The sequence below is a fragment of the Neomonachus schauinslandi genome, chromosome 6, assembly GCF_002201575.2.
Source record: "Neomonachus schauinslandi chromosome 6, ASM220157v2, whole genome shotgun sequence".
Classification (NCBI taxonomy): Eukaryota; Metazoa; Chordata; class Mammalia; order Carnivora; family Phocidae; genus Neomonachus; species Neomonachus schauinslandi.
The window spans coordinates 82,749,718-82,777,172 of NC_058408.1; the positions used below are offsets into that span (position 1 = coordinate 82,749,718).

The following is a 27,455-nucleotide window of genomic DNA, read 5'->3' on the forward strand; positions in this document are numbered from 1 at the left end:
CACCATGATCACCATCATCATCATCGCTATCATCTTCACCATCATCATCACCATCCTATAATCTGCAGAGAGTGGGAGCCATGGTTTGTTTGAGTCTGGGGATTCACATTTGAAGTCAACGGAAGATGGATACCAAACCTCTGGACCAAGTGCAGTTTGGGGCTTTATACATACCATCACATTTAAGCCTGTGCAGGTGGAACACAAGGTCTAGACAAGAGCTTTGAGAGCCCAGAGGAAGGGCAATCCCAACTACAACACCCAGGGGTGGGTATCGGGGGCTCTGTTTTAGAGAGAAGGAGTGAAGCTTAGAGTTTTTGGTGACCAATCTATGGCCACAGAGTGAAATAAAGGCAAAGCTGGGCTTCGAACCTGAGCTGTCCAAAGACAAGCCTGCATTCTGATCATTTTATCACTGTGCCCCCAGTGTCGGCTGGTGGCTTTCTTACCCATTGTTGCTCCGTCCTGCCCAGGTACTGCCTCCTTGTTCTTCCCTATGAGGAAAGAGTGTTGACCTATTTCCTTCCTGGCGGCATATCTAAAGACGTCTGGAACTGAAGAGAACAAAGGTCTCATGCCCCTTCTCTGAGCATCTGTGGCCTCTTTGATAATATGGATGAGTTGGATCAGAGAATCCTCAAAGTCCCTTCCTGATCTTTTAAGACCTCTGTGCAGATGATTTTTTTCCCTAAATGTGGTGAAATTTTAAAATTTCAATATGCCCGTGAGCTGGCTTACTAACTTTGACTCTATGACTAAGAATTACATGGAAAGTAAGAAATGGGTGGGATGGGGTGGGGTCTGTGTCTCCTGTGCCCATCAGCTGCATGCATCCTCTGGCAGCCCATACACACCTGCACATGCCTCTCAGAACCTTCCCGCATCCATGCACAGGGGCCCTTCTCCACTGTCTATTAACTCGGCTCCTCTAGGATCACCCTCTGGAAAGCAACCCCTCCTTGCTCTACACCTTCCGTGCCACTGCAACATGGATCTTGCAAATGTTCACAAGGGCCCTGGCACAATTTTACTATATTTCTTGTTGGTAAGTCTAGCCTAAGGCATCTGGACCCCCAAAGAGCAGTAATCCCATTGATACGGCAATTACTTAAATGGCTACTATTCTTCAAACCCACAAGTATGAGCATTGGATCTGACCTTTGGCAAAACTTCCAAGAAGCTGCATGGGAAAACATAACATTGCTGCAGCTGAATTCGACGTGCTCTGAAAGTACAAGGTTAAATTACATAATCTCCATAAACTGCTGAACTTCAAAGCCAAAGCCTTGATATCCTTTCAGGGATTACCAAAGACCTCAGATAACCAGGGGATAGTCGGAGGCTGAAGTACATGAGAACAGAGGAGATCAGGAGCTAACACAGTATTTCCTATTGCCTCAGTGAAAGCTGAAAAATCACTTGTAGAATATTCTGGACTCATCTATGGGAGAGTCTGGCTGTCACTGAATTTCCCTGGGATGGAGTCAGCAGCTGTCTAGCTGAGATGCAGGGGTGAGGTGGGGATGATACATGAGGAGAAGCAAATGAGCTACACGATGAACACCATGATGAGAGGACACAGGGGTGGACCCTTCCGAGCATGGGAGACCCGGTATAAAAGCAGGAGGGCGCTGTCACCATCTGGGTCATGAGGACAATGCTCTGTCTTTCACTTCTCCACTAATGCATCCTTGAATATTTCAAATGACATCTTAAAACAGGCAGAGATGATCTAAACCTATGTCAGTCACACCTGTCTCATTTCTTCTTTTGCTGACACTGAGACCCATTATGACTTCCCATTCAGACCTGGAGCATGGCTTGTGTGTGTGCGTGTGCACCTGTGTGGTGTCAGGGGGTGGAGTGGGGAGGAGGTACTCTGCTTCAGCAGCGAGCCTGACCAAAATCTCCTGGCATAAAGATGGTTATATACCACTGCCATTATTTACCACCAAGCAGAAGACACAGGCCAATTAAAAACTAAAGTTCCCCAATTTTTGCCCATTTTTTTTTCTAAACTGATTACAAAACAAACAACAAAACATTACACATCAACTGCAGGGCTCTCTGGACATGTCGCTGCTTTGGGGGTTGATGGTTCTGGAAAATAAGACAGGAAACAAGACTGCTCCGAGTCAGGGGGAAGGGTGAAGGCAGAGGGATGTGCTGAGCACAAGACAGTTTTGCCCCTCCGTCCCTCTGTTGGGCCCTCTGAGCTCGTGGCTTGGCCAGGGCTCTTGGGTCCCACAGGAGGCCAAATGGGTCAGGCCTCCTTGCCACCTGATTCCTGTATCCAGGGGTACAAAGGTAGCTTCACCCACTGGATTATGAGCAACTCGAGGGCAAGAATGTGCTTGGAACTTCTGTTCCCCAGGACCCCGCGGTGCAGGGTCAGAGTAGGTGCAGAAAGGAATGCTTGTAGAAATCAAGAATGAACGAGCCAGTGGGTAAGCAGGGCTAACCCAGGCATTTAGGTCTGGGTGGGGTGGGGAGATGTTGGGGTAATCACAGGCCCCTTCAACAGACAGAGAGGTCCCTAGCCTAACACCATCGCCTCCCCACTCAGCACCCCAACCCTCCAGCCTGGCTTCATGGGACATATCATATTTTATTTGTTTACTGTTTGTTTCCCCACTAAAATGTAAGCTACACAAAGGCAGGGATTTTTCACTTGTTTTGGTCACTGCTGTTATCCATAGCACCTAGAACCTTGGCAAATTTTGTAGAACAAATGAAGGCCTATCTCCATCCTCCTAGGGTGGAAGTCCTTGATTCCAAAGTGCCCTCACCCTATGAAGAGCTGTTGATGGGAGACCAGGCCAGAGCATGTCTGGGGCTCAGGGTAAGAAAGCTCTTACCAGCTCGCATCAGACAGAAGGCCCCATGGCACCAGGAAGGCAGGGGTGTGCTGGGGTGTTGCTAATTAGGACTGCCTTGGTGATGCCTTAGCATTCACACGGGGCCCCACTAACACGTGCCAGAGTTTCCTGGATGGACCTATTTTCAGAATGCCTGAGTTTGTCAAGAAAATGACCACCGAAATCTTTTTCACCGGTATAAAAGTTCACCTTAGGGTGAAGAAGAAGTGACAATTCAGAGCAAGAGATCCAGCTTTGTAATACTTTAAGATGTACACTCAAAATCTTGGCATTTCTCAGAAACTGGGTTCTCTCTCCCTGCTAAAAAAACCCCAAAAAGAAACAAAAAATGAAAACACGCGAGTCACTGTACTGTTGATGTGAAAGGGGGCATATTCTGTAAGCAGTTGTGGAATTAGTGCTTGGAGCCTTACTTTTGCAAGCAGCTCTGATGATATTCGTCCTCTACTCAAAATGTCCCCAAGGATCCTGCTGCTTCAAGAATAAAGCCCTTGATTCAGCAGCATCCAAAGCCCTTCTGCTCTGGGCCTCAATCTGACTATAGCTCTAACATCTGCCCTGCCCTGTCCACGCACTCCCTGGCTCCCCGCCCTCCTGCCTGCCTCCTCCTTACAGCTCGTTCTGGTTTCCATGTGGGTCTCTCTCTCTTGCTCATCATGAGCTCCTACGGCAAGGAACATCACCTGTGTTCCCCACATGTGTCCGCATGCCCCATACACAGACGTCAACAAGAGTTTGTTCAACTGCATGGGCCTGCAGCCTCGCACTCTGCTCCACGTCCCACAGTGCGGTGGTGGTATTTCTAGATCCAGTCTCATGGCTTCTCTGTTCTCTGTTCTACCTAGAACCCTTCCACACTCCCCTCCTCCCCCCCAGGATTCATGCCAGAATTCAACCCTCTCTGCAAGGTGTGGGAGAGTCACCAGGGGCTGCTCCTATCTAACTTCCCCCACCCCACTTACGTCCCACAGCCAATCAGAGCTCCCTCACGGGCCATGCTCTCTCTGTGTAGCCTCTGCGCTTCCCCGAGCTACTCTGCCTGCCCGGGGTCCAGCACCCAGAGCACTGTCCGCTTGTCTTTAAAGAGGTTGTTCCTCGGTCATCTCCTCGAAGAAACCTTCCCACCCTGCCCCAGGACCCAGGCACCTGGGCTCTCCCCCAGGCTCCCCTGCATGCACACCCACCCCCCTTGCTTGCCTGTCTGGCTCTCATACCGGGTGCTCCTTCATCTCTGTGTCCCTAGTGCCTCGCCCAGACAAGATGTGCGATGCTGCTTTCAGAAGGAACAAACGTCTGGATCGCAACCGCTCCACTTTGCTCCTTAGTCCTTGAATGTTATTGCCACAAGACCATACATGGTTCCTGCATTAAGTCCGCGCAGCTACGTACACACTGGGCCCTGGCAGGATTTAAGATGAAAGGCATCAAAACTGCCCCCTTCTTGGCTGAGACTGTTTCTCGGTGTTTCTGAAACAGAATCAGTTGGCTACCTTACAGAAGCCCAAAACTACCAAAGGCAGAGGATGACATCTGTCACCACTGTACCGTTCACTCTTCTGGCAGCTACGCAATAGCAGAAGGTTCTAGCGTTTGCTTATGAAAAGAGGTCACTACGGGTAGAAATCCCTGGAAGGCCTTCTGACAAGTGTGCAGGAGCTCCAGATCCTCTCTGGCCGATCTCTGCTGCCCGTGGCGGTCCCTGGGATCTGAGAAGCTGTCCTCCTGTCCCGGAAAGTCATACCGGCACGGACCTAGTGCAGCCTCCTCCCCAGGCGCCCAGCTGTGGAGGAGACTCTGGGGACACCCCTGTTGGGTTGTGCCGGCAGTTTCTACAGCACCCACACGCATCTCCATGGCCAGAGCCTGTCCTGGGTCTTGGGCATTGCTGCTTCCTTGGTGCATGTCAGCAAACATGAGGGGACCACAGGCTTGAGACTGGGAACCCAGGATGCTTGGGCTGGGGGGTTTTCACGTTCACACTCTTAATTCCTGACAACAGTGCCCGATCATGAGAAGCCCGGATCAACCCTAGGATGCCTTGTGCATCCAGAGCAGATTTCTCCAAGGAATAACCCCTGCATGACCCTGCAGGCTTAGCACTTGCACCCACTCCTCTCATGTGAATAGATCACCGCAAGGCGCCCGATGAACAAGGCCTGGGCTATATCCCTGGCTGCAACCCACAGAGGACAGCACAGGGCAGTGACAGTTCCTCACATTTTAATGGCATTTCACAGCTGATAGGGCACTTGCCTGTACGGTGTCTCATCCGATCACCCAACAATCTCGTGGGTGAGACGGTGCATGTGTCACCAAATTCCATTTACAAATGAGCACCTGAGGCTCCCAGAGCTTACGTGATTGCCCGTGGAGCCTCTCCTCCCTCTAAAGTGGCACAGGACTGGGGCTCAAACATCCCCGGGGCCCGAAGTGAGTCACTCATCAGTGCTACGTGGTATGGTGAATCCTGGCTCCTGCATTTGGTCAGACTGGCAGCATTTAAAAACCTGCAGCTAAGTCTCACACGTGTCCCCAGGGCTGTTAGAGTCAAAGTGCGGCCCTTGGGCCAGCAGCAGCTCCAGCAGCACCCCCGGGAAGCTCGTGAGGAAAGCAGAATCTCAGATCCACCCAGACCGACCAAATCAATCAGCGTCCGCCCTTCAGCGAGATCTCAGGTAGACTTGCTGGGGTTCAGGGGCTCTGCGCTGGGCAATGGCTGCTTTCCCCTCTGCCTTGGCTGACTTTTCTAGCTTCACGCTGGGGAAACCTAGCCTAGCAGGGGAGGGCTTGGGGCAGAGAACCTTCCATCTGATTGCTTCCTGACAGCCACAAGAAGACCTACCTTCACCGCTTCCCTCTCTGTGATAAAGGTCTCTACCTTTGCTCTTTTCTGCCTAGTTTCTTGCTGAAACACTTCTTTTAGCCAGACACAACTCCTCAGCTGCCTCTAGATCTTTCCCTCGCCAGCACTAATTCTGACAAAAGCCCCAAAATGGAAGAGGTGATTTCAGTTTTCCTTGACTTCCAGGAATCCCCAAGTCTGTTTCGAGGACTCCCAATGTCGCTGTGACAGAGTCACCATCTCCTGAGTCAAGTCGGTGATGTGAAAATGTCTCTCTCCCTTTCCTGAGGAAGAATCCCTCCTTGCCCCCCGCACGGCTATGGGCGCAGCTGGACCAGCTACCCAGTAACCAGTTGGTAAATGGGGCAGCTCTGCTCAGAGCTGATTTTCAAGAAAGGTTTTGTGACTTTTTTTTTAAAGAGGTGGAGCTAAGCTTTATTGTAGAAACTGGGCAGGGTTTTAGCTGGCTTCCCTGATCACGTTGTGATTACTGGCCCTCCCATCACTGCTCTCCAGCTGACTCCACCTTCAGAATCTGTTCATGATCCTTCCCAGACACTTTGTACAGGGAGACAATGAGCCGAAGTTGTGCTGACTGATGTCTGTGTTGAACTAATCCACTTCAGGGACCTCTCCTTTTTCCCACCTGGACTCTTTAACCACCACCGAGCGCGGTTCCTTCTGTATTGTTCTCAGCAGTCAGTTAAGGGGTGCGGGGCCTGGCCTGAGTGGCCCGCAGTGCCTGTCTTGTCCCGAGGTGAGCAGTGGTCACGAGGGGGATACATGTTTAAGGCGGCAGCCCGTCTTGCCCTCAGGAGAGGCCTCGTTTCAGCACGCAGGGGTGAAGGGAGCAGGGAAACCCTTGTCACCTTCTCTGCCAGTGATTCTCTCTCAAGAAAGGCCACAGCAGCTCACTTTGAGCTCTTTGTTAAGAAGAAGGAGCTCAATATTCTAGTCAGTTTAAAGAAAGGCAAACTTCTAATCGCAAACTATGCTCAGAGCTACACGACTGTTAAGTACATTGTTTACTGAATATCTGTTCTTGTCTGTGACCAAAAGCAGACCGTTATTTTCCTCTTGCCCTGGGGACAATCGTGGGCCCTAGCAAAGTTTCTAAACCTGTCTGCTTTTGGCTGCTCTTCAAGAGAGATGTATTAAGCACCTCTTTGGCAATTTCTGGCTGGTCCATAAGCCACTGGTTTAATTTAATATTGAGAATGCCCCAGGCCTGGGCCCTGGTTCTGGGCTCTAGGCTCCTTACTCCTGCCCCAGACCTTGTCCCCAGATTTTGCTCTGAATCCTTTCCACTAAGGGGACATGTGAGGCTGCCTTGTGACTCAGTCCGTGCTCCATCGGAGCCCCTTCCTCTAGAATCAGTGGTCTGACTTACAACAAAGGAGCCAGTCCGAATTCTCTCCGAACCGTACAAAAGTTGGGCACCTCACACCTCCACCTGTAACTTTATAGGGACATCTAATGGTAGGTTCCCACAGAAAGATCCTGACCCGAGTCTAGACCTCCATTCCCCAAACTCTTTGCTCCCTGTTTTTACTTATCTTGTGACTTCTGGTGGCAACTTCAGAACAGGGCTGAAGCTTGAAGCAGATGGTACGGGGGGCGTGGTGGTTTTATGGGACATGTGTCTGGCGAGGTGGGGTGAAGTGGGAAAGAAGGCAGTGGTAAAGGAGTAAAGAACCTTCAACTTTCAATTTTTTTTCCCACCTCTGGGGCTGACCAAAGCTAAGCTCTCAGGGCCCACCTGGTCACCTTGGCCAGTATTCTTTCCTGGTTTTTTTCCTGAATAGTTCTGATTTGGGCCAGCAGGAAGCCCTCAACACAGCCCACAGAGGGCCTCCAATTAGGGAAACCATGAGATCCCACAACGGGCCTAAGATGAGGACTCAAGGTCAACACCAACAATTTGACTTCCGAGGAGGGCTGGGGGTACCCTGCTCTCTATTGAGCTGGAGGGCTTGTCAGGGCTTCTGGCTTTTTGGTGAAAGGGAGGTCATAGCAGTGGGCTCCATATGAGAAAGCAGAGTCAACGACGTTCAGACGCTGCTTTGATTTTGAGAGCCACACTGCCGGGTAATCAGACCCATGCAATCACATCACCAAAGGAGGAAATGTCTTGGGTTGGAAGGAGAATGAGTAATCAGTTTTTTGCAGCGAACATCTCCGTGAGGGAAGGTAAGTTACAGGAAGCAGCCATGTCACCTGGCTCCAGGGACTCGCGTTGCTCACCCCAGCCTGAGGAGGGGTAACGGAGCTACAGAGTTGTCCCTGTTCTACCCTTTCTGGGGACCTACCACAGGCTCTTTCTAGAAGATGCTGCCTTTTGTTTCGTATAAAGGAGTTCTCAGGGCAGAACACAGGAAGCAGGTGTTCACCGCCCCAGGGGCCGGGGAGAGAATCCCAATCCTGGCCCCGCTCAGACAGCAGGGGACTCTGGGACCTCTCACCACTGTTCCCACCGGCCCGACACAGCGCCAGCTTCCGGACAGCCCAGCGGCACCAGCACTCAGGAGAGCAGCCCAGAGCTTGGGGCCTGCCGTCTGCGAGCTGCCTACCTGTATCTCTGCCTCACAGACTGCTTCTCCTCCGACTTGCAGACGTGCCCCACGTAGTACAAGGGGAAGAACAGAAAGTTCCAGTTGGTGGCAAACCACGTCAGGGTGAAAGGAGCATCGAACTTCCTGAAGGTCAGCTTGGCGAGCTGTGTGGAGCCTGCCCAGGAGGAGCACACACACAGCACCACCGCCACGCCCCAGAACATCTTCTTGAGCTGCGCCCGGGAGCATCTCCAGCAATGGTGGCTCGTTCTGCCGCCGGCCTCCGCCCCAGCCGGCGCCGGGGCCTCCGCCGGGCCCGGGGAGTCCCGGGGGCGCTCCTCCCCTGGGGGAAGAGAAGGGGTTGGTTACCTGGGGGGCCTGCACACCTCCCCCTCGCCGCCCCAGACCAAGGCGCGGGCGGGAGCCAGGAGGCACCTGACCCCACTGTCGCTGTCACGGCCAGCCACCCTGGGCGGGGGGGGGATGAGGGGCTGTGGAGGCAGCTTTCTGAAACAAAACTTAAACGGAAGACATTTTTCACTGGTCTAGTTATCCTCTGGGATCCTTACCCTCACAGTGTGGTCCCTGGGCTGGCAGCATGGGCACCCACCCCCCAGCTTGCTGGAAACGGAGCATCTCAGGCCCCACCCCAGAAGCCCAGAAGCTGAAGCTGCATTTCAACAGGTGATCTGTGCGCGCATCAGTGTTTGGGAAACACCTGTCCAACACACACAGGCTGAAATCTTTCCGCCCTGGGCTGTGCCTGCTCACGAGTCCTGCTGTGCCCACAGGGCAGTGGGCATGCCAGGGGCTGGGGATGCCTGCATGCGAAGGTCATAGGCCCTGACCTCTAAAAGCTCCCAGGATACTGCAAGAAGCTCCTCCGGCCTGTTACTTAAAGGCACAGATGCCGAAGATGCTCATCTTATTTTGCGTGCCTAGGAAAAAGAGACTTTTCTCTCTCCCCTCTTTATCTGTCTCATCTTCCTGCTGATGGTCTTCAGTTGCACGTCGAAGTGTTACTTAAAAACCACAGCCTCTGGCAGCGGCCGCCGTGGAAGGCCTCAGACATTCCATTTTAAGCCACGTGACTTCTGGAAACCAGGCCACAGCCCGCAGCGTGGCTCTGCGGCGCTGTTCCCACAGCCCGCGAGGGGCTGAAAAGACCTTATTTTCCACTGTTTGGTTTTCATTCATGATTGTGTGCGTGTCAGTCAGCTGGAAAATTTAAACAGAGCTGTACCTCGCATAGGGCGTAACTACGGACAGATGCAAACCTCCGGGAGATAGCGTACTTGCCGTTCTTCCATTCAGCCTGGCACCTGGCGGAATGGGGGCGCCCAGTGCTAAAAGGCGGTCTCCACCACGGGGGTACACGAGATAGTGCAAAATACACCGGGGTCACATATACTCTGTGTATTTTGTTTAATGACATTAAACCAAGCTTTGTATATCACACTTTCTAAAACATAATAAATCCACAAGGCAAAATCCTGAAAGTAGCCTCTTATACAGACGTTAGCTAACCCTATGATGAACGGCCAGCCCTGGCTGTATCTGTTTTAGCCAAAGGTAATCCCAAGCCTTACGTGACTAGTGAGGGAGAGATCACATCCTTTACTGGCCCCAATCTTACTTGACCCCATCTATATTGTGCTTCCTTACCCGCTTTATTAATGTTTAATGTCCCTCTTCCTCTTTCTTCTCACCTGAGTATATAGGATAGCCAGAAAGCGTTTGGAAAATCAAATGCATAACCACCCTCTGAGCTTCCAGCAAATTGTGTGTTTCTGCCATGGGATGGAGGGGAGGGAGAGGCACAGAACGGCAAAAGCAAGGCAGAGTCCCATCCTTCTGTGTTATGCCCTCTCACCAGGATGTCTGGACGTCGTTCCCAACGAATACCCACAACTTAAGGCAAATTCAATTTCAGATAGAAGCACGCACATTTCAATTTATACACCGATTACCTGACATTGTGGGTTAGCCCTGCAACCTTTCATTATTGGGATAATTTCCAAGCAGTGCTGGGGGTGATCTCTCAACTATCATTACCACTATCAAAACCTCATAGGGAAATGAAAAAAAAAAATCTGCGGAAAAAGAAAATACAGTTTCCCACGACTAACTTCCTACTGAAGATGGACTCTGGAGGAGGGTGAGTAAATTCAGGCTTGTGGCTTGTTTTCTTCATTGAGTTCTCCATTGTGGCAAATACAGTTTTAAAACTTAATGAAGTAATGACAGATGCTGTGTCCTGGTACAATGACAGAGAAAGTCACCAAATCATGTGATGTTGTGTTAAAATGCTCCCACAGATTTGGAATAAAGAAGTCAAACTCCTAACTTTGTCACCCTTGCAGATCATTTAACCAAGGGAATATTCAATAATATACAAGCAATACAAAGACATTCAAAACTAAAATCTATGCTATTCTTTAAAAATCAGAACAATGCTTCCCAACATGTTAACAGGCATTATAAGCAAAAAGGATTCCATGATCAAAAAAGTTTGGAATACTAGGTAGATCAGAGCCAGGTTCCTTTGCTTTAAGAATACTCAGGGCTAATGGACATTGTGAATTTCCACAGCTATAGAATGTGTGTTTCCCATATTATTATTATTATTTTTAAAGATTTATTTATTTGAGAGTGCGTGCACATGCATGCACGAGTTGGGGAGGGGCAGGGGGAGGGAGAGAATCTCAAGCAGACTCCTCACTGAGTGCAGAGCCTGACGTGGGGCTCCATCTCATGACTGTGAGATCATGACCTGAGCTGAAATCAAGAGCTGGCCGCCTAACCAACTGAGCCACCCAGGCGCCCTTGTTTCCCATATTATTTAAATGTTAACACCTGTGGTAGGAATGGTGCCCCTTGGAACACACTTTGGGAAACACTGGAATAGACCCACAAAGAATCCTAGGCGTCCAACCCGAATTCATCGCAAACTTTCCATTTCACTGTAGTGAGCTTCTTATGATAACAATAATTATCAATTTCATTACCTCACTCATTCCTAATATTCTGTTAGAATAGACCTACTTCCCATAAACCAAAAATATTCTTTGTAAGTAGTTTACAGAAGTACTGAAGAGCATAACTCATAAGGAATTCACACTAATCTGAGTAACCAGAGATAATACTGTTGAGATTTTGCAGCATTTTTCCTAGTCTTTTGTGTCTTCGCACCACACACACACACACACACACACAGCAAAACTGGGATCATATTATGTTTCATCCAGCATTCATTTAACCGAATGCATAATGGCACGGACTTCCTAAGTCTCAAAGGGCTCCATACAGCGTGATGTATCGTAGGAACATCTCAGTTAGCTAGGGAACCGCCATGAAGCATCCGCCCTGTGCCAAGAGCTTCGGACAGTCAATAAAATAAATATAAAGCATGATTACTGTTCTTCAGGAACTTACAGCCTGTCTGGGAATGACAAAACAGACCTATGAAAGCATTACAGAACAATTATGTGCAAAACAGATTTTGGCTGTAACGGAAATCCTGAACAGAGCATGACCAGTGTGGGCTGTGATAACAGTGAAAAGAACCAGATGAAACAGAAGCCTGGCCTGGGTCTTGAAAGATAGAAAGGCTCTGAGTAAAAAGGGGAGAAAAGTTCAGGGTCAGGAATACACATGGTCTGCTGAGGAGCAGTGAGCAAGGCAGTGGGATCGGAGAGCCCACTGGGACACCCAATCTTGCCTTGGTCAGATGTTCAGGCCAAAGGGACCAGAGAAAATTCAGATGTTAGTCCTACATTAGTACGTGCCCCAGTGTCTATAATGAACAGCTACAATGAGTTAAGGAATAAGTATAGAGTGACATAATAAGTTTGGTTTGTAGGCGCACTCATTTTCCACTATTCGAAAGGCAGCAAATGCATCCCATGTCATGGACCATTCTCAGGGTCATTTTCAGTGCACTGTTCAATTTATGCTCAGGTTTCAGAGAGGAGGAATTACAATGGGGGGGGGGCAGTATCCCTTTCTCAAAAGCCTCTCAAACCTTCAAGTGCAGGAAACTTTCGCTGACATTCCTTCCCATCCTAAACTGCAAGTCAAGCGATTCCTCTGCATTTGGTTTCACTCCTTCAGTATATGTAACAGCTGAAAGAGGCAGTGCAGACTGCTTCAAAGAAATCAGTGCTGGATTAGCCTCATGCTGTTTCCTGTCCCAGCTCCTTTGACCATTATTATACGACTAGGGATGCTATTTATGTCACCCTTCCCTCTCTAACACCCCTTCCCGCTCACTGCCCCTCTACTGATGATCTTGTGCCTTCCATCCTAACCTTGCATTTGAGCCAACAGTTCTGGGAGCAATGCAAAGTTGATTATACACTCTGACCCAGTGGTCGTACATGCTATAATGGTGGAGCCAAGCATCTCCTTTTGGTTATGCCACTTAATTCACTCAGCAGCACTGGGGGATGAGTGGCTCTTCCCTGTTCTGTTGCCTGAGTTGCTTCCACTGGCCATTGTAGAAAAAGGTGTGTGTGTGTTGGAGGAGCGTTCTCTTGTACACAACGTGTACTCCATGGCATGGTGAGATGTAACCAGATCCATGCATGAACTTCCATCCTGAGCTCTGATCTCCGAGAGAGGCAATTTATTGACACCATGCATCAGGCCTATGACCTGTAAAATCACACTCAATGCTGGTCTCTACCAGCGCTTAGAAAGCATTCACAATCTTGGGTCAAGTACAAGCAGCTCCTAGAGACCGGGTCTGCTCAGGACAAGGAAACTCTAGGTCCTGATGGGTAAGCTGGAGGTCTGGTTTAGCAACCACCTCATTCTGAGACCAAGGCAAGCCTTTGTTTCATGAGTTGTCCACTGCTTTCCCCTGAGAAAATGATGAATTGGGGTTCTTTGGTGTTTATTCAGTGAAAGTCCATTTCTATAATGAGAAAGCAAGAAAAACTGGAAAAGCATTCACTCTTAAAGTTCCCATAAAATGGCTCTTCCAAACTTCCAGGAGAAGACTAACTTTTTTTTTTTTTGAGCTCCCCTGAGAATAAGTGGATTGTCAGTGACTCTATGAAAAAGCATCTGGGAAGTTTGTGCTTAGAAAGTGCCCAAGTCATGTCTTAGGGGTAAGAGACCCAGAGCTGGGATCAAAGGCCCATTGGCTGGCACGGTCCCAGCCTCCCAGAAGCAAAGGCGATTCCCTGTACAGAGACCAGGAGGGGGCAGGCCCCAATATCATCTCTATCAATGAGACCTATATAGCTATTTTTTATAGCTTTTTTGAGGCATACATTTCATAACCATAAAATTCACTTGTTTTAGGAGTACAATTCATGACTTTCATTAAATTTACAGAACTGTGAAACGATCACCACTATCCAGTCTTAGAACATTTCCATCGCACCAACATGAGTCCTGATGCCCACCTTCTGCCACTACCTACTCCCACCCCCAACCCCAGGCAGCAAAAAGCTGCTATCTCCACAGATCCGCCTATTCTGGATATTTCATATGTGACTTCTGCATCTGGCTTCTTTCATTTACCATAATGTCTTTGGAGTTCATCCATGTTGCATCATGTGGCAACAGTTCATCCTTTCATGGCTGGGGAGTATTCCGTTGTTCGATACTCTTACACTGTGTTTCTCCATTCGTCAGCTGATGGGCATGCACATCATTTCCCCTTTTTGGCTACTGTGAATAACGCTGCTGTGAACGCTGACATAAAATTCTCTGTGTGACTTATGCTTTCATTTCTCTTGGGTGGACTAGCTATGTTTTGGGGCTGCTTATCCCACTACTATTTATTGACACCTGCTGTGAAGCGCAAAGCGGCCAAGTGGCTACGTGCCCACGTCTTAGAGGGGCTGGTACCTCTAGCTCCGTCCAAACGACACGGTGGAGAGCTGCTCTGGGAACGGGAGCCTCCTCTCTGTTCTTCCTGGACTTTCCAGGGGGAGAGGGCCTGCAGTTCCCATTTATCGATCACTGATACACACACCAGTTCAGGACCGGGCCACCCAACTAAATAGCTTTTGTAAAATGAAGAGCTTAGAAGAAAGCTTTTGTTTATGGCCGTCTGCAAGTGTAATTCATCTCCTAAAAATGCACTTCTGCTTTTATCTGATACCCTCTTTAAATACTTGCTCAGTGAGTTTACACGTGACTGCGTTTTGTTTTGTTTTTTAAGTAGTGGTTTGGAGAAGAAGGAAGAAGAGGCTGTCCCGTGTAGAAGGTCACTACAGGCACTGGATGTCCCAAAGCAATCCCCATTTCACATTTCCTGACCCATTATGCCCACCTGAACTTGCCAGACCATCTGTTTGGACTTCTGGGTTTGGGGTCAGAAAATACTCCCATTATTCGGACATGGCTGAGGCCCCAGTCATGCTCCTGACTGGCACTGGGCACAGGGAAAGAACAGAATCCACAGGTAATTAAAGTTGGAGGCTGGGGTGCCTGGGTGGCTTAGTTGGTTAAGCATCTGCCTTCGGCTCAGGTCACGATCCCAGGGTCCTGGGATCGAGCCCCACGTCACGCTCTCTCTCTCAAATAAATAATTTTTTTTTTTAAAGATTTTATTTATTTGACAGAGTGAGAGAGCACAAGCAGGGGGAGCGTTGATGTAGGCTCATGGTGCCCAACACCCCAGTCAGAAGTGCGGATCACTAAAAATGGACCTCACGTTTCCAGACGACAGACCCTGTTTTTAAACTTGGAAGAGCCTGACTGGGTGTGGGACTCTGGGCCAGGACTCAGCACCCGGGAATGGAGGTTGCGACGAACTGGCCGTTTGTGTCCCCCCCCACCAAATTCATACACTGCAGCCCGAACCCCCAGTGTGGCTGCCTTTGGAGATGGAGCCTCTAAGAAGGTAATGAAGGTCAAAGGAGGTCGTAAGGGTGGGATGCTGATCTGATAGGGTGTGGCCTTATAAAAGAGCTAGCAGAGAGCTCATTCTCACGCTCTCCCTGGGTGCACATGGGCCACGTGAGGACACAGTCGGGGGTGGCCATCTACAAGCCAGGAACCAAATCTGCCAGCACCTTGATCTTGGGACTTCCAGCCTCCAGAACCGAGAAAATCAGTGTCTGCTGCCAAAGTCACCCAGCCTGTGGTACTTAGTTACGGCAGCTGGAGCCAAGGAACCTGGGGACGTCCCCGCGGTGGGCGCTGTGCTTGTGGGGGTGTGACGCACAGACCGTGAGCGCCATCGTGTACAATGTGGGGACGAGCTGCAGATGACAGAGTACGTATTTTGATGAATTTTGAGGAGGAGAAATTACACCTCCAACGAAGGTGGAAAGTGGAAAGTGAGTCCCCGAGGCAGTTTACAGAAGACGGAGCACACAGCAGCTGCAAAGTTGTTTTTAAAAACCCAAATTCTTTCCCGGGTGTGGATACAGAATTGGGAGATGAATGGAGGCTGCTTCTTGGGGGGTGGAGTGGGGTGGTGGGAGGCTTCTCCCTGATGTCCCCGAAGACCTCCCCTGTGGCAGCTGGCGAACTGGACTGAATCAGGCCTAAGTCCGGCCGGCTGCCCCTGCCATCTCTCCGTGTCAGTAAAGACATCTCAGACGTGCGGACCCCATGTGCACCCCGCTCCCCATTTCCTTGGAGGTCCCCACGTGACTCCCAAGTGTCCAAACAGTGCCACCTCGTGCAGCAGATTTACAATAATCCTGGCGCGTACACAGCCGCAGGTTAATGTGACATGTGGGAAAATGTCTGGCTGGAGGTAAGCTTTAAATAAAGCCGTGTGTGCCCCGGGGAAGGAAGGTGGCTGTCCGCCTTGGGAGGGGAGCAAGGGCTGTGTGTGAGCCAGCTCGCGGGCATCCAGTTTGAATCTGCATGCCCTGCCAGGCGCGGCGCGTGCAGCCCCCGGAACCTCACCATCTGCACGCCTGTACACACAGCAGGTGTCAACGCATGCAGACCGGTGGTATTCTGGGGCTGCCAATGACCCGCGCGCTCGCGTGCGCGCGCACACACACTGGCGAGCATGCACACACTCTCCGTTGCTGAGGTTTATCCTTGGACTGGAGTTCAGGCTGGCGGGGCTCAGAGGGACAGCCACCGTTTTACAAGAGGGCAGACTGTAGGCAGGGGTGGCCCCTCGGGGCAGAATGCAGCTCTGCAGGAAGGAAGGGGTGCACCCTGGGGCCTTCTCCTGGGACAACAGGGCCGTATTTTAACTGGTGGCGTGGGAGCTTATTCAATTTATCTTGAAGAATGAAGCACTCTTTTATGAAATAGCACCAACTTCTCAGCTTGGTCAGGCACAGGCAGGACTGAACATACTCCAACGAGGACAGAAAGTGGGGTCGGCCTTAAGGTGTGAAACTCCTCCTCTGAGGCTTTATCTCCCACCTTCAGCATCAACAGAGGCTGACGTGGCTCAGCTAATCCCGAGCCCTGAGGCTTTTCTACGAAAACACCCAGCCTGCCCCGAGCAAAACTTGGGAGTTGCAGCTTCTCTCCGAGGTCTTCCTATACCTTTGTTTGCACCACCCTATCACCTGGGGGAGAGCAGTTCCCTCCTGCTGAAGATTCATGGGGCAAGTTGTACTCATGTGGCTGGCCTTTCCTCCCCATGTTCAAATAGCAAAGTCACCCCTGAAAGTACGTGCATCTTCATGAACACACCTGCCCGCGTGCACACACACACACACAAGCAAGCACAGGCCAAATCTCTTGTTTGTCCTGGGTTCCATTTTCTCAGAGCTCTGCACTCTGAGGACAGCCAGGGAAGGGTTTTAATCAGATAAACCCATCTCTGCTAATGAGAAAGCTACTTAACAGACTCACAGACTGTTTCCTGTGAAAGAGCCGATAGAAGATCTATTCCAATCCCCTATCTTTTCAGAGAAGAGAAGGCTGGGCTCCGAGAGGTGAGGCAACGTATCTGGTATATTAATTAGCAAGTGGGGGAGCAGGAAAGGAGAGGTCAGGGTGCTGACCCTCACCCAGCGTTCTTCTCCGCACATCTTCTCCCGAGTCACACAATGTCTTAACCAGTGAAAACGTATCACTTGCCAAAAAGGCTTTTAAGAATTACATCTCTTCTTGGCTCTTCCAACACAGCTCTCCTGAACCTGTTCCCACCTCTGCAGGCCTCCAGTCCCCACCCATGATTTTAGGCAGATGATTCTACTTCCTATGTTACAAAGAAGATCAACGCCACCAACTCAGGTCCCTGGCTTCCCTACCCCACGTGTCCACATTTCTCTGTGTCTTCCCCTCCTACCCTTGCTGTTCCCATTGCTGTTAACGGCACCTCTGTTCCCTGAATTGCTCAGGCTTAACCTTCAGAGCCGTCTTTGAGGGCTTCCTTTCCAGCCCTCCAGCTGAAACTGTCTGTGAAACACTTGGGTATTTTTGATTCTATCCTAAACATCCTTTATTAAAAAGTATTTATTGTGACTGTTGAAATAGACTTCTTGACCCATTTTGAACACCCAGCTATAGAAGACTGTCCAATTTTCTCAGACTTCGATGGTGCCTTTCCCCTTCCTGCCTGCTTAATTCTACTCTCCTGAGCCCAGCACTCAGGAGGCCTCCGAACCCCGGCCCCGTCCCTCCCCCCCAGCTTCTGCAGCAACACGAGCTCTAGCCCCAGCCAGCGGCTCGCAGTACCAGCCTTTCCCAGCTCTGCACCTCTGTCTGTGGCCAGGAACCCAGGAACACTGCGTTCGAACCTCCTGCCCATGACCCCGGAGGCCACAGGACAGCCTCTTCCACGCTGCCCTGCTCATGCTGAAGTCCAAGTCCAAAGAATGGATCGTCATCACCTGGATCTGGGTGAGGAGGAGGATTCTGAGGCCATATCCAGGCTCAGCGGGAAAGACTGTCATTAGATTGTGTCATTTTGGCAAAGCAGGGGGGAACAGGGGCAAGAGAGCTGCGTGGTGGCCATCTGCGACCCAGCCAGAAGTGAGCTCGCCCTCTGCTGAAACATGCCATTTATTTTATGATCCTTTCATGGAATTTTAAAAAAAATTAGATCCCAACATGTAATTGTTATTTATATGCATTTGTGACATTTCTCACTTGTTTGGAAGCTCTGTTGAGTCAGGATTATAACTGATGCCCCCTGGCATTCTCAGTGATATCTGGTTCATCTTCAGTAATATCCGATTAGGTAACATATTTGTTCAATATACAAGTGACTTTTGTTATTGAGGTTTCAGGTCTCGGACAATCCAACCTGGGAAACATTTTTGGGTACAGGAACACTTCGGCAGTATATTTTTTAAGACTCCTCTCAGACTGGACCAGCAGGGTTGGGTCTCCACTTACGTGATCACGGAGCATCCCAGGATGATAGCCCTACCCCATTAATAGAAACAAAGTAGACACACCTACAGTGGGGGTGGCTGAGACAGGCTAACTGCCCCAGGAGCAGAGAATATCAACAACAGGGAGCCCCAGTGACGGTCCAGACTTCTACCTCCGATTGTAGTGGGAGCTCCAGTGAGCAAACGTTTCCTGAACGCTTTCAAAGTGCCATCAGCAGATGTAAATCTCACTGCTCTTCCAATGAAATGCAATTGTACCGAGGTGTTGCAACATTTTGGAGCCAGGTAGATACTGACATGGAGCCCAGCACCCTTGCTTTCCAACCGCATGACCTTGCATGAATGATTTCTCTGAAACTCAGCTTCCTTGTCTATAAACCGGGGTGACAGTGCCTGTACTTCCTTTAGGAGAAATAGCAATAAGGTAGCAACCTCCCTCAACAAAGTGCCTGCAACATGGTAGGCTCATCAGCAAAAAAACCTATTACTCTCATTAGTAAGAGGGACTGTATTGTCAACACTCATTTCCATATGAGAGAACGGATTCCCACTGAGCTTTAATCATTTGCCAAAGTTACTTGGCTCAGCATGAGAGGCGGGCACTAAACCCATCCGTCTAATTTCAAAGCCCTCACTCTTCCCACCTGACTGCATGTTGCCAGGCCTCTTGGGGAAACCTGTTATACTGTTCTCAACTACTAATTCCTACTGAATGTAACTGTAGTGAATGTGAATTAGGGGGCTGTGAACACAGATGATCCCAGGAAATACTCCTCGACTAGACATGTGTTACTGATCGATATTCGGTGTCTGAGTCCGATGGGAAAGAGAGGAAAAGGATATGAGAACAAGATATGCTGTCAGACGGGACAGATGCCATCAACCTGGCTGGGAACCACTTTTCAAGCCTCAAGCCCTTACTGGGGCCCAGCTGCTCTCTCCTTCTCAGGCTTCCTGGCCAAGCCTGTACACACACCATTCCTTCTGCCTGAAACAGCCTTCCCTCCCTTCTGTGCCTGACAAGTTTTCTCACTTCGGGTACAACACCTCTACCTCAGAAAGCTTCCTCCTCAGAGAGGCCTCCTCCTCCTCAGGAAAGTCTTCTCCTCAAGAATGCCTCCTCCTCAGACAGGTCTCCTCCTGCTCAGAAAGGTCTTCTCCTCAAGAAGGCCTCCTCCTTAGGAGGGCCTCCTCACATTACTTAACGATCAGTGTCCCTGTGACACTCTGTTCTTAGCTTTGAACCAGAACTTACTATCTTATACTAGAAAATGGATCGGTCTCCATGTCTCTTTTCCTCTAGACTAAAACTTCCTTAAGGGAATGAAGCTAATGTTCGTTTTTGCATTTCTAGGGCCTCACTAAATGGACAAGGGACATGGAGTAGGATGGAGTAGGGTTGGATGAGGTATTTTTTGAGTAAATGAAGTCATCTTTTTCATTCTTCTGTGTTGAAGTTCAAGCATTGCATTTTCTATTTTGGTTTTTTATGTACCGCATGCTGGTGCCTTCTTGCCTCTCCATAGAAGACACACTCCGAAACCTAATAAATATTTCTTGCTGGCTGCGTTCCATCACTGTAGCCTGTCTGCCTTCCACACAGAAACAACCACAGTATGGGGACCACCTTGCCCTGTGCATCCAAGGCAAAACAAAATGATTCAGCACTTCCACAGCAAGCACACGAGATGCAAATGTTTCAAAAAATAGACCCAAAGCCAAACTGAACAAAAACACTAAGGAAAAAAAAAACAAACAGGCAGAGAAAAAAGTGCTACACGTATATGCCCAGGCATGCGAAGGGCAGGTTTTATCCTGGATTGAAGACTTCTGCTGACCTACACTTAGGGATCCCATACAGAACGGGAACTGGGGCTTTCTAGTATCACTGGAACTGTGCAGATGCTTCCAGATACCATCCCCACACGTACTCCTTGAGAACAGCAAGATGCTTTGCTGAAGGCGCAAGACGATCTGTGATGGGAGGACTGCCAGACATTTATTAAGCACCTACTGTGTGCCAGACAGGTGCTAGGTATTATCACCTAGCCTACCTCGCTGCATTCCCAAAAGTCAGCTGAGGTAGGTTGTTACTTCTGTTTTACAAGGGCTCAAACTAGGTAACCGAGGTCCAGTCATTACGGTTTACACAAGTCCAATGGTACAGGGGGAAGAGCACAGTCTTGATCCCTGATCTCTCAGATTCTCTGTTACATACACTGTCCACTACCCACACCATAGGTACGTGCAAATGCTGGTTAAAAAACCAAGTTCGCGCCTTGCTAAGGTTGTCAGCGTGGACAGGAAACTCAAAGCTCGTCTGATAGTAGCCCTACAGGAACTGGGGAAGGGTATCCCCATTTTTATTCCCTGAAGGTGACCCTGGCTCCGGCATGTCACCCGCTGCCCCCTGCGGCACCTCTGGGTCACAGCACCGAGCCTGGATGACCTCACCATCCGTGCCCAGCCTGACTCCCAAGTGCAGCTCAGACCCGTCCTGCTCGATGGGCTGGGGATTACCAGGGGTGACACTATTGTTGGGGAGCAGCACCGACCTGCCTTACTTAAAAGGTGGGCGTGGGGTGACTTCCCACAAGGACCCCAGGAGTGAGTAGACACTTCCACGTTCCCTAAGGTAAATATATATCTAACCCTTCCTCTCCCCAACTTGCATGTACATCTGGGTGGTGTCCCCAAGAAGACTTGGAAATGCAAACCCCCTTAGGAAAGTCGGCAGCTGCACTCAATTCAGGTGTAGATGACAGATATCAAGTCTCTCCCGAGATGGGGATGGGGGAGGGGAAGAAGAGACAGGTACACGAAGGGAAAAAAAAGCAACCTTCTATAGACAGAAAATGATGAAAAAGGTAAGTAGTTGCAGGTTAGTGCAGAAAAACATTCTGAAAAGCATGGGTTTGGGGATCAGAGGGCCCAGGATTCCCTTCCTGTTTCACCATCTATTAGCTAGCTGTAGGTCTGGGACAAGTCAATCCAACCTTTCCCGGTCTCATAGTCTTCATCTGTAGGATGGGGGTAATGGTACCAGGATGGCTCCTGGCAGACCTCTGCGGATGGGCTGCGTGTACCCAAGTGCCCTGCTAGCTTCTGTCTTATTCTTACTGGTTCTGTCTCCCTGTAACAAACAACAACTCCTGAGAGGATCAAGGTCCTTGGAAGCTATCACACAGAGGTCCGGGCTCCAGGCTGTGGCCCCAGGCCACAGAAGCTGGGCTTTCCCTTCCGCACTGGTTGCACTGGGCTCTGTTAGTTCAGGATAAGTGAGGGCCCAGAACCGAGGGGATCTGCCTTCCTCTTCCCACTGGCTGGTGGCCCCTTCCCAGCCCTCACTTGGCTAAACTGGCCAGCTCTACGGACACTGGTCATTCCGCCTTCTGCTAGAAGAAGTTAAGGACTGAGGCTGGTCTCTGCATCCCCCCGCCCCTCCAGAAAAGAAGGTCCCAGACCAGCAGAATGATAGCTTTGTCTGATTATGTGCCTGTGTCTTTCCCCTGAGTGGGGGAAAGGACCTGTTTACAGGCTGCTGGTGGAGCTGGGCAGTCACATGGGTGGGCCGGTCAGCTTCAGGGGCAAGAGAGATGGCTGGGCCTGCGGCAGCATCTCCTGCCTTCAAGGGCTGAGCAATACCTCTGGTCTGCCTGGGGGTGGGGGTGGGAGTGGAGGGGATGCTCCAAACCCAGGGGATTCAAGTGGTGTGTGTGTGTGTGTGTGTGTGTGTGTGTGCATGCCTGTGTGTGTGTGGGGGGGGGGGGTGAAGGAGACCCCCTCCTCCCCGGCCCCAGCTGGCAGGTGCCCCAGGACAGGACCGGCAGGAGCTCAGGCCACCGCTGCCCCTGTTGCTGCCAGATGCGCTGGGGGCCACGCAGGGAGGAGCCAGCGCTGTGTTCTGGCAGCGCAGGGACAGCCCTGCAGACCCCGCAGCGGCTCAGCCCGGCCCGGGAGCTACCGAGCTGCCAGTCCCCCGCAGGCAGCGGGCATCGGGGCGCTGCACTGCGGGCGACGCTTCCTGGGGAGCGCGGCGGCACCCACGGCCAGGCAGTCCGGACAGGGTGGCGGTCCCCCCCCCCCACGCCGGGGTGCAGCGACCTCGCGCCAGCCCCCGCCGCCCCAGGCCGTTACCTTCCACTTTGGTGAGGGTAAGGACCGGACTGTTGCAGGCGCTGAGCGGGGCCACCCGGGCCGAGTGCTTCTTCATGATGAGCCGTCCGCCTGCAGGAGCGCCTCCGCCGATCGCCTACATCCTGGGGCCGGCTGGGGCGCGCCTCTCGGGTCCGGTCCCGGTGGCCTCCGCCGCGGAGAAGCGCGAGCGGCTGGCCGCTCAGGCCCTGCCCCCGGGGCTGCCGGCCGGGCTCCTGTCGCCGCCCGGCTCACTGCGGCGGCCGCCCCTCCGAGCACATCTTCCCTGGCCGCGCAGCCACTCCACACACGCGCCCACAGACTCCTGCCTGGAGGTTGCTGCAAACTCCAACGTCACGTACAAGTGCACTCCCCACGCCCACCCCACGGGCTCACCTGCTCCGCCCCCCGCCCTGGGACGCCCAGCCCCGCAGCCCGGGGCCCTCCCTCCCGGCCCTGTCCTGGCTGTGGCCTCGGGTCAGGGCGCCAGGGCTGGCCAGCGGCTCCCCGACCAGCCCTTTATCGCCACCAACTCACGGGAGGGGAGACCCGAGAACTTAGCCTCAGTATTTCACGAGTTTAAAAAAGCCAGGCGTCTGACTTCGGATTGAGAGCTGACTCTTCCCTGCACCAAGTCCCCAACTGTGGTTTACAGGAAGAAGTCGGAAAAAAAGCAAAGCTTCCCACGGCTTGCGTTTAACTTCTTTGAAAGAGTCTAGGAGCCCCATTATTTTGTCTGGCATCGGCGGACAACAATTTGGGGGGGTGGGTAGAGAGCGGGGAAGAAGATGCAGAGTCCACAGAGCAATGTAGCAACAAGAAAACCCAGGCTTGGAGATTTCTTTTCCTGCCCCTACTGCGGGCGAGGCCCAACTCCCTGGGAGGTGGAGAAAATTTCATTTCTGGCCAGCTCCCAGTTTCGTGTGTCAGCAGCGGGTCTGGCACTTACCTCTGCAGGCACTGGTCTCAGGGCTCCCACTCAGACCCAGCTGTAAGCTACTGGCCAATGATGCCTTTAAAAAAGCAGTGGCCCTCCTACTGCATCATTGGCTGGGTTGAGCTTTAAGGGATCACCGAGTCCCCAGGGCATTTACCCAATGATAATGCATCATTAATAAAGGGGCCCTGCCACCACCCTGCAGGTAGGATGCACAGGGCTTGGGCAGCCCCAGAAGTCCACAAAGCTTTATGGGCATCTTACTCACACGTGTCCAGGCATCAGTTTGGGTCCCAGCCTCCTCTGGGAAACTGAAGATTCATTGGCCCTTCACGGTAGGTTTTGTTGTTATTGTTAAGTCTTTACACAGAGTTTGAGAAGCTCCCGCTCTACCTGGTTTCCTGTCTCAAAGTTGATATTCTACTGTACAGTGTAATTCTCGTCCCCCGGAAGGGTGACTTGGTGGAGTGGTAAAGGTAGAGAATGACCTTAGAGCAAGAGGTTCTAGTGATATCCACCTGTATACCCCCAGGTCTCTGGCGGAAGTGGCTCCTATAAGTTGTCCTGTTATTACTTGCCCTCTTGAAGAGTCACAATGGACAGAATGGCCCCTGAGTCTCCAAAAGGCGATGGCTTGTCAAGGTTGTGTCCTCCTCATTACTATAGCCAATCACTGCAGAGCCCTCTAGTGGTAGCCTCTACATTATATGCCTCTCACAAGGAATTTGACCCAGGACCCCTAGAGATGACACTCTAAGTCAATTTTGTGGATTAGATTTGTAAAAATTAAGCACAAAGAAGCCTAAAGCAAAAAATTCCATCTTACGTAAAGAGGACCTTTTTAATAAACATAACATTCTTATGTGTTGTTTCACCAAGTTCATCAATCAACATTTATTAGATACACAGTAACTAAAACATATCACAGACTAGCAGTACCTATTTGCTCTCAAGTACCAAGTCAATTTGTTTTACAGACGCCATTTCATTACTTATTTGCAAAAGCTCTGTGAGATCGCTGTTACCTTGTTTTATAGATGGGGAACCTGAGGCTAAGAGAGGTTACATAAAATGTCCCAGGTCATAGAGTGAGTAACTGTCCAAGAAGGGAAATCCCAGTCTGAACGAATCAAAAACCTGTATTCACTACTGTATTTACAAAAACCTGCCATGCTCTTCTCTTATGTTGTGGATGCAAAATGCAAACATTCCACTTAACTATTCCAATTCGGGTGGGAGATACTAGTCAAGTAACCCATAATCCATTTCCTGTCACTTGAATGTGGTTTTGATTGATTTCATCATGCTCTTGAACCTCCTGGAGTCTGGGTCTCCCACAGCACTTTAAGTTAGCCTGTCCACGTTCTGCTGCGTGGCTCACAACAGAAGTGCCCAATAAATATTTATCTGTTTTTCATAGATCTGCTTTCTATTTATTGCAATGTCATGTATAAGTTAAATAGATGATTAAGTATTATTGTTAAATACTCCTGTCATTGACTTCACTCATTAAATAATTATACCTAAACCTTTTCCCCCCTACAGGATACCCCATGACCTTCTAATACCTGAAAGGTCATCATCTTCTTGTGTCTGTCAACTTCTGCTTATCAAAGAAGAGGTACCAATTGTTATCTCAACTTCCCCCCTTAATTTTAAGAATGCATGCTGTTTCTTGTTTTCTACACCCAACTCCATCAGCTCACACCTTGTGTTTCAACCAAAAAAATCTTACCCCCCCAAATATTCCCTATACTTCTTTTAAAAATAGGAGTTCCTGCTGCTTAACCATATGAGAAGTGATCCCCTCAGTGCACACCTTTGTTGGGAGTGAGTGTGGTGAGGCTGCATAGTTAAAAACTCACATGAAGAAAATTATCTAATTATTCTAAGAATGTTAACTGTATGCTGGTATATGAGCACACATTAGTATTTTGAGAATTCCAACAATTTAAAACCCTATGTTAGAGTGAGGCTACTATGACCTATTTCAGGGATACCTGAAATAGGTATACCCAGAAATCACAGGGATACCCAGAAAATCACACAAGTTCCCCACTTAAAAACTCAAATTACAAAAAAAAAAGTGTTAATAATTCTTTCATTAAAGACAGAGACATAATCCCTGAATTATCAATGGAAACAACCCTGTATATATAATGTCTAGGCAAGAGGATGGTTCATTTGACCCTATTCCTCTTTGGAGAATTTTGGTGTGAGCTAATAACTCAGTGGTGTCATTGGGTATCTACCTGTCTTAAATTTAGTATTATAGGAATTTATCTGAAAGAGGAATTAGGGTGACTTTTTCAAGGTCATATTCATTAATGTCCTCTTCTAAAAATGTATGGGACAGTTTGCTCGTCAAACCCAGTATTTCCTCAGCTTTACACGACGTGGTATCTGCTCTGATAGAAGAATGTTCTTTGTTACTAACCCCACTCTATGGTTTGTTTTTCTCTTTTCATTGATGAGGTTGAGGCGGTGGGATATTTAATGGCAATTTGTGGTATTCTGGTATAGCAGGCTCATAAAGAGTCGGTGGGTTTTGTGTTCTTAGCATTATGGCCCAAACACTGAAGCAAGTTCACTGAATAGATACAGGGAGTAACAAGCCCATGATGCAGAACTCACATACCATGAGTATGGGTTTTATATTCCCTGGCTTGCATGGCAGCCTCCCTGCCTGCCCCCCACTTCCCACTCACAAACCAAAGAGTAAGAAAGTGAAAGAAGAGTCCCAGATAAGAAAGGAGACAAATCAGCCAGTTTCTTGTATGACCAAGAGGCTAGATTTAAACTGCAACTCCAGGTGGGGGCCTAGCCATGGCCCTTTAGGAAGAGAGAGGCAGACAACCCACGGATGAATCATCAGGAAGTGGGCAGCTCTAAGGACCTGGCTGATTCCTCACTTTCTGGAGGCTTACTACTTTTCTTTCTGGTACTGGGCTCCCAGGCCTGGCTCTATACTCAGGCTCTAGCTTCCCTAAATAATTTGTGTTGCCCAAACAACTTGGACTGACTCATACTTCTGCTGGCCATGGTGATCATTGGCCTATCCTTTCTTCTGTAATGGTATGTATCTATATAGACACACTACACTGTTCCAAAAAGGTATCCACCCAATCCCCTTCATGGGGTTAAGTAATACTCATGATTCTCTTGAGCCCAAGAGACATGACAGCCAATGACAGCTTGAGTTTGAGCTCCAGCTCTGCCAAAAAGAGTGGTCAACCTTGACAGGTCACGCAGCCTATTCTGGCCTCAGTTTCCCAACTTGGGCACAAGACAGACCCCACTGGTAGTTTTCAAACTGTTTTTCCTGGTCTCTGTGCAAGTCAAGAGTACTTTCATATGTTGGGGTTCCGTGTTAGATTTAGTTTATTAAAAAGTTGTCACTGTACAAAGAAAGTTTTGAAAACCATTGACTGAACAATCTCCAAGGTCCCATTTGGCTTTAAAATTTGGGGTGTATGAAATTATCTTCCAAGATAAGACAGTTGTCACTGCCTCCAAAGATCTTCAAAGAACCATATCCTTCATGAATATTTCAGTTAGTTAAATGGACTCCTGTTTTAAGTGGTTTTCTCACTTTTTTGACAGAGATATATTTACCTTTGTTAAAATTCATAGAATTCCACACTAAAAAGGATGAATTTTACTGCTAATAGATTATCTATCAATTTACAAATTGGTAAAAATATATTTTACATATACAAACACATATATAACTGATTTGAATATTTAATGAAATACTACCCTTACCGGGCATGAACACTTCTATTCTATTCTATTCTATTCTATTCTATTCTATTCTATTCTATT

General features: G+C 49.6%; 1 protein-coding gene across 2 annotated transcripts in view; it reads right to left on the minus strand.

Annotated features, from left to right (window-relative positions):
• The window catches only part of SLC35F3 (solute carrier family 35 member F3), a 372,599-nt gene that overhangs the window by 92,171 nt on the left and 252,973 nt on the right, over positions 1–27,455 (minus strand). The window contains exons 1-2 of one of the 2 annotated variants that reach the window (XM_021696180.1): positions 22,697–22,772; positions 8,292–8,616 (exon numbers count right to left, since the gene is read on the minus strand). In XM_021696180.1, the coding sequence (XP_021551855.1) occupies positions 8,292–8,616; positions 22,697–22,772 (401 nt within the window). Of the gene's footprint in view, positions 1–8,291; positions 8,617–22,696; positions 22,773–27,455 lie in introns of those variants that run through there. The other variant, XM_021696179.1, reaches the window with a different exon arrangement.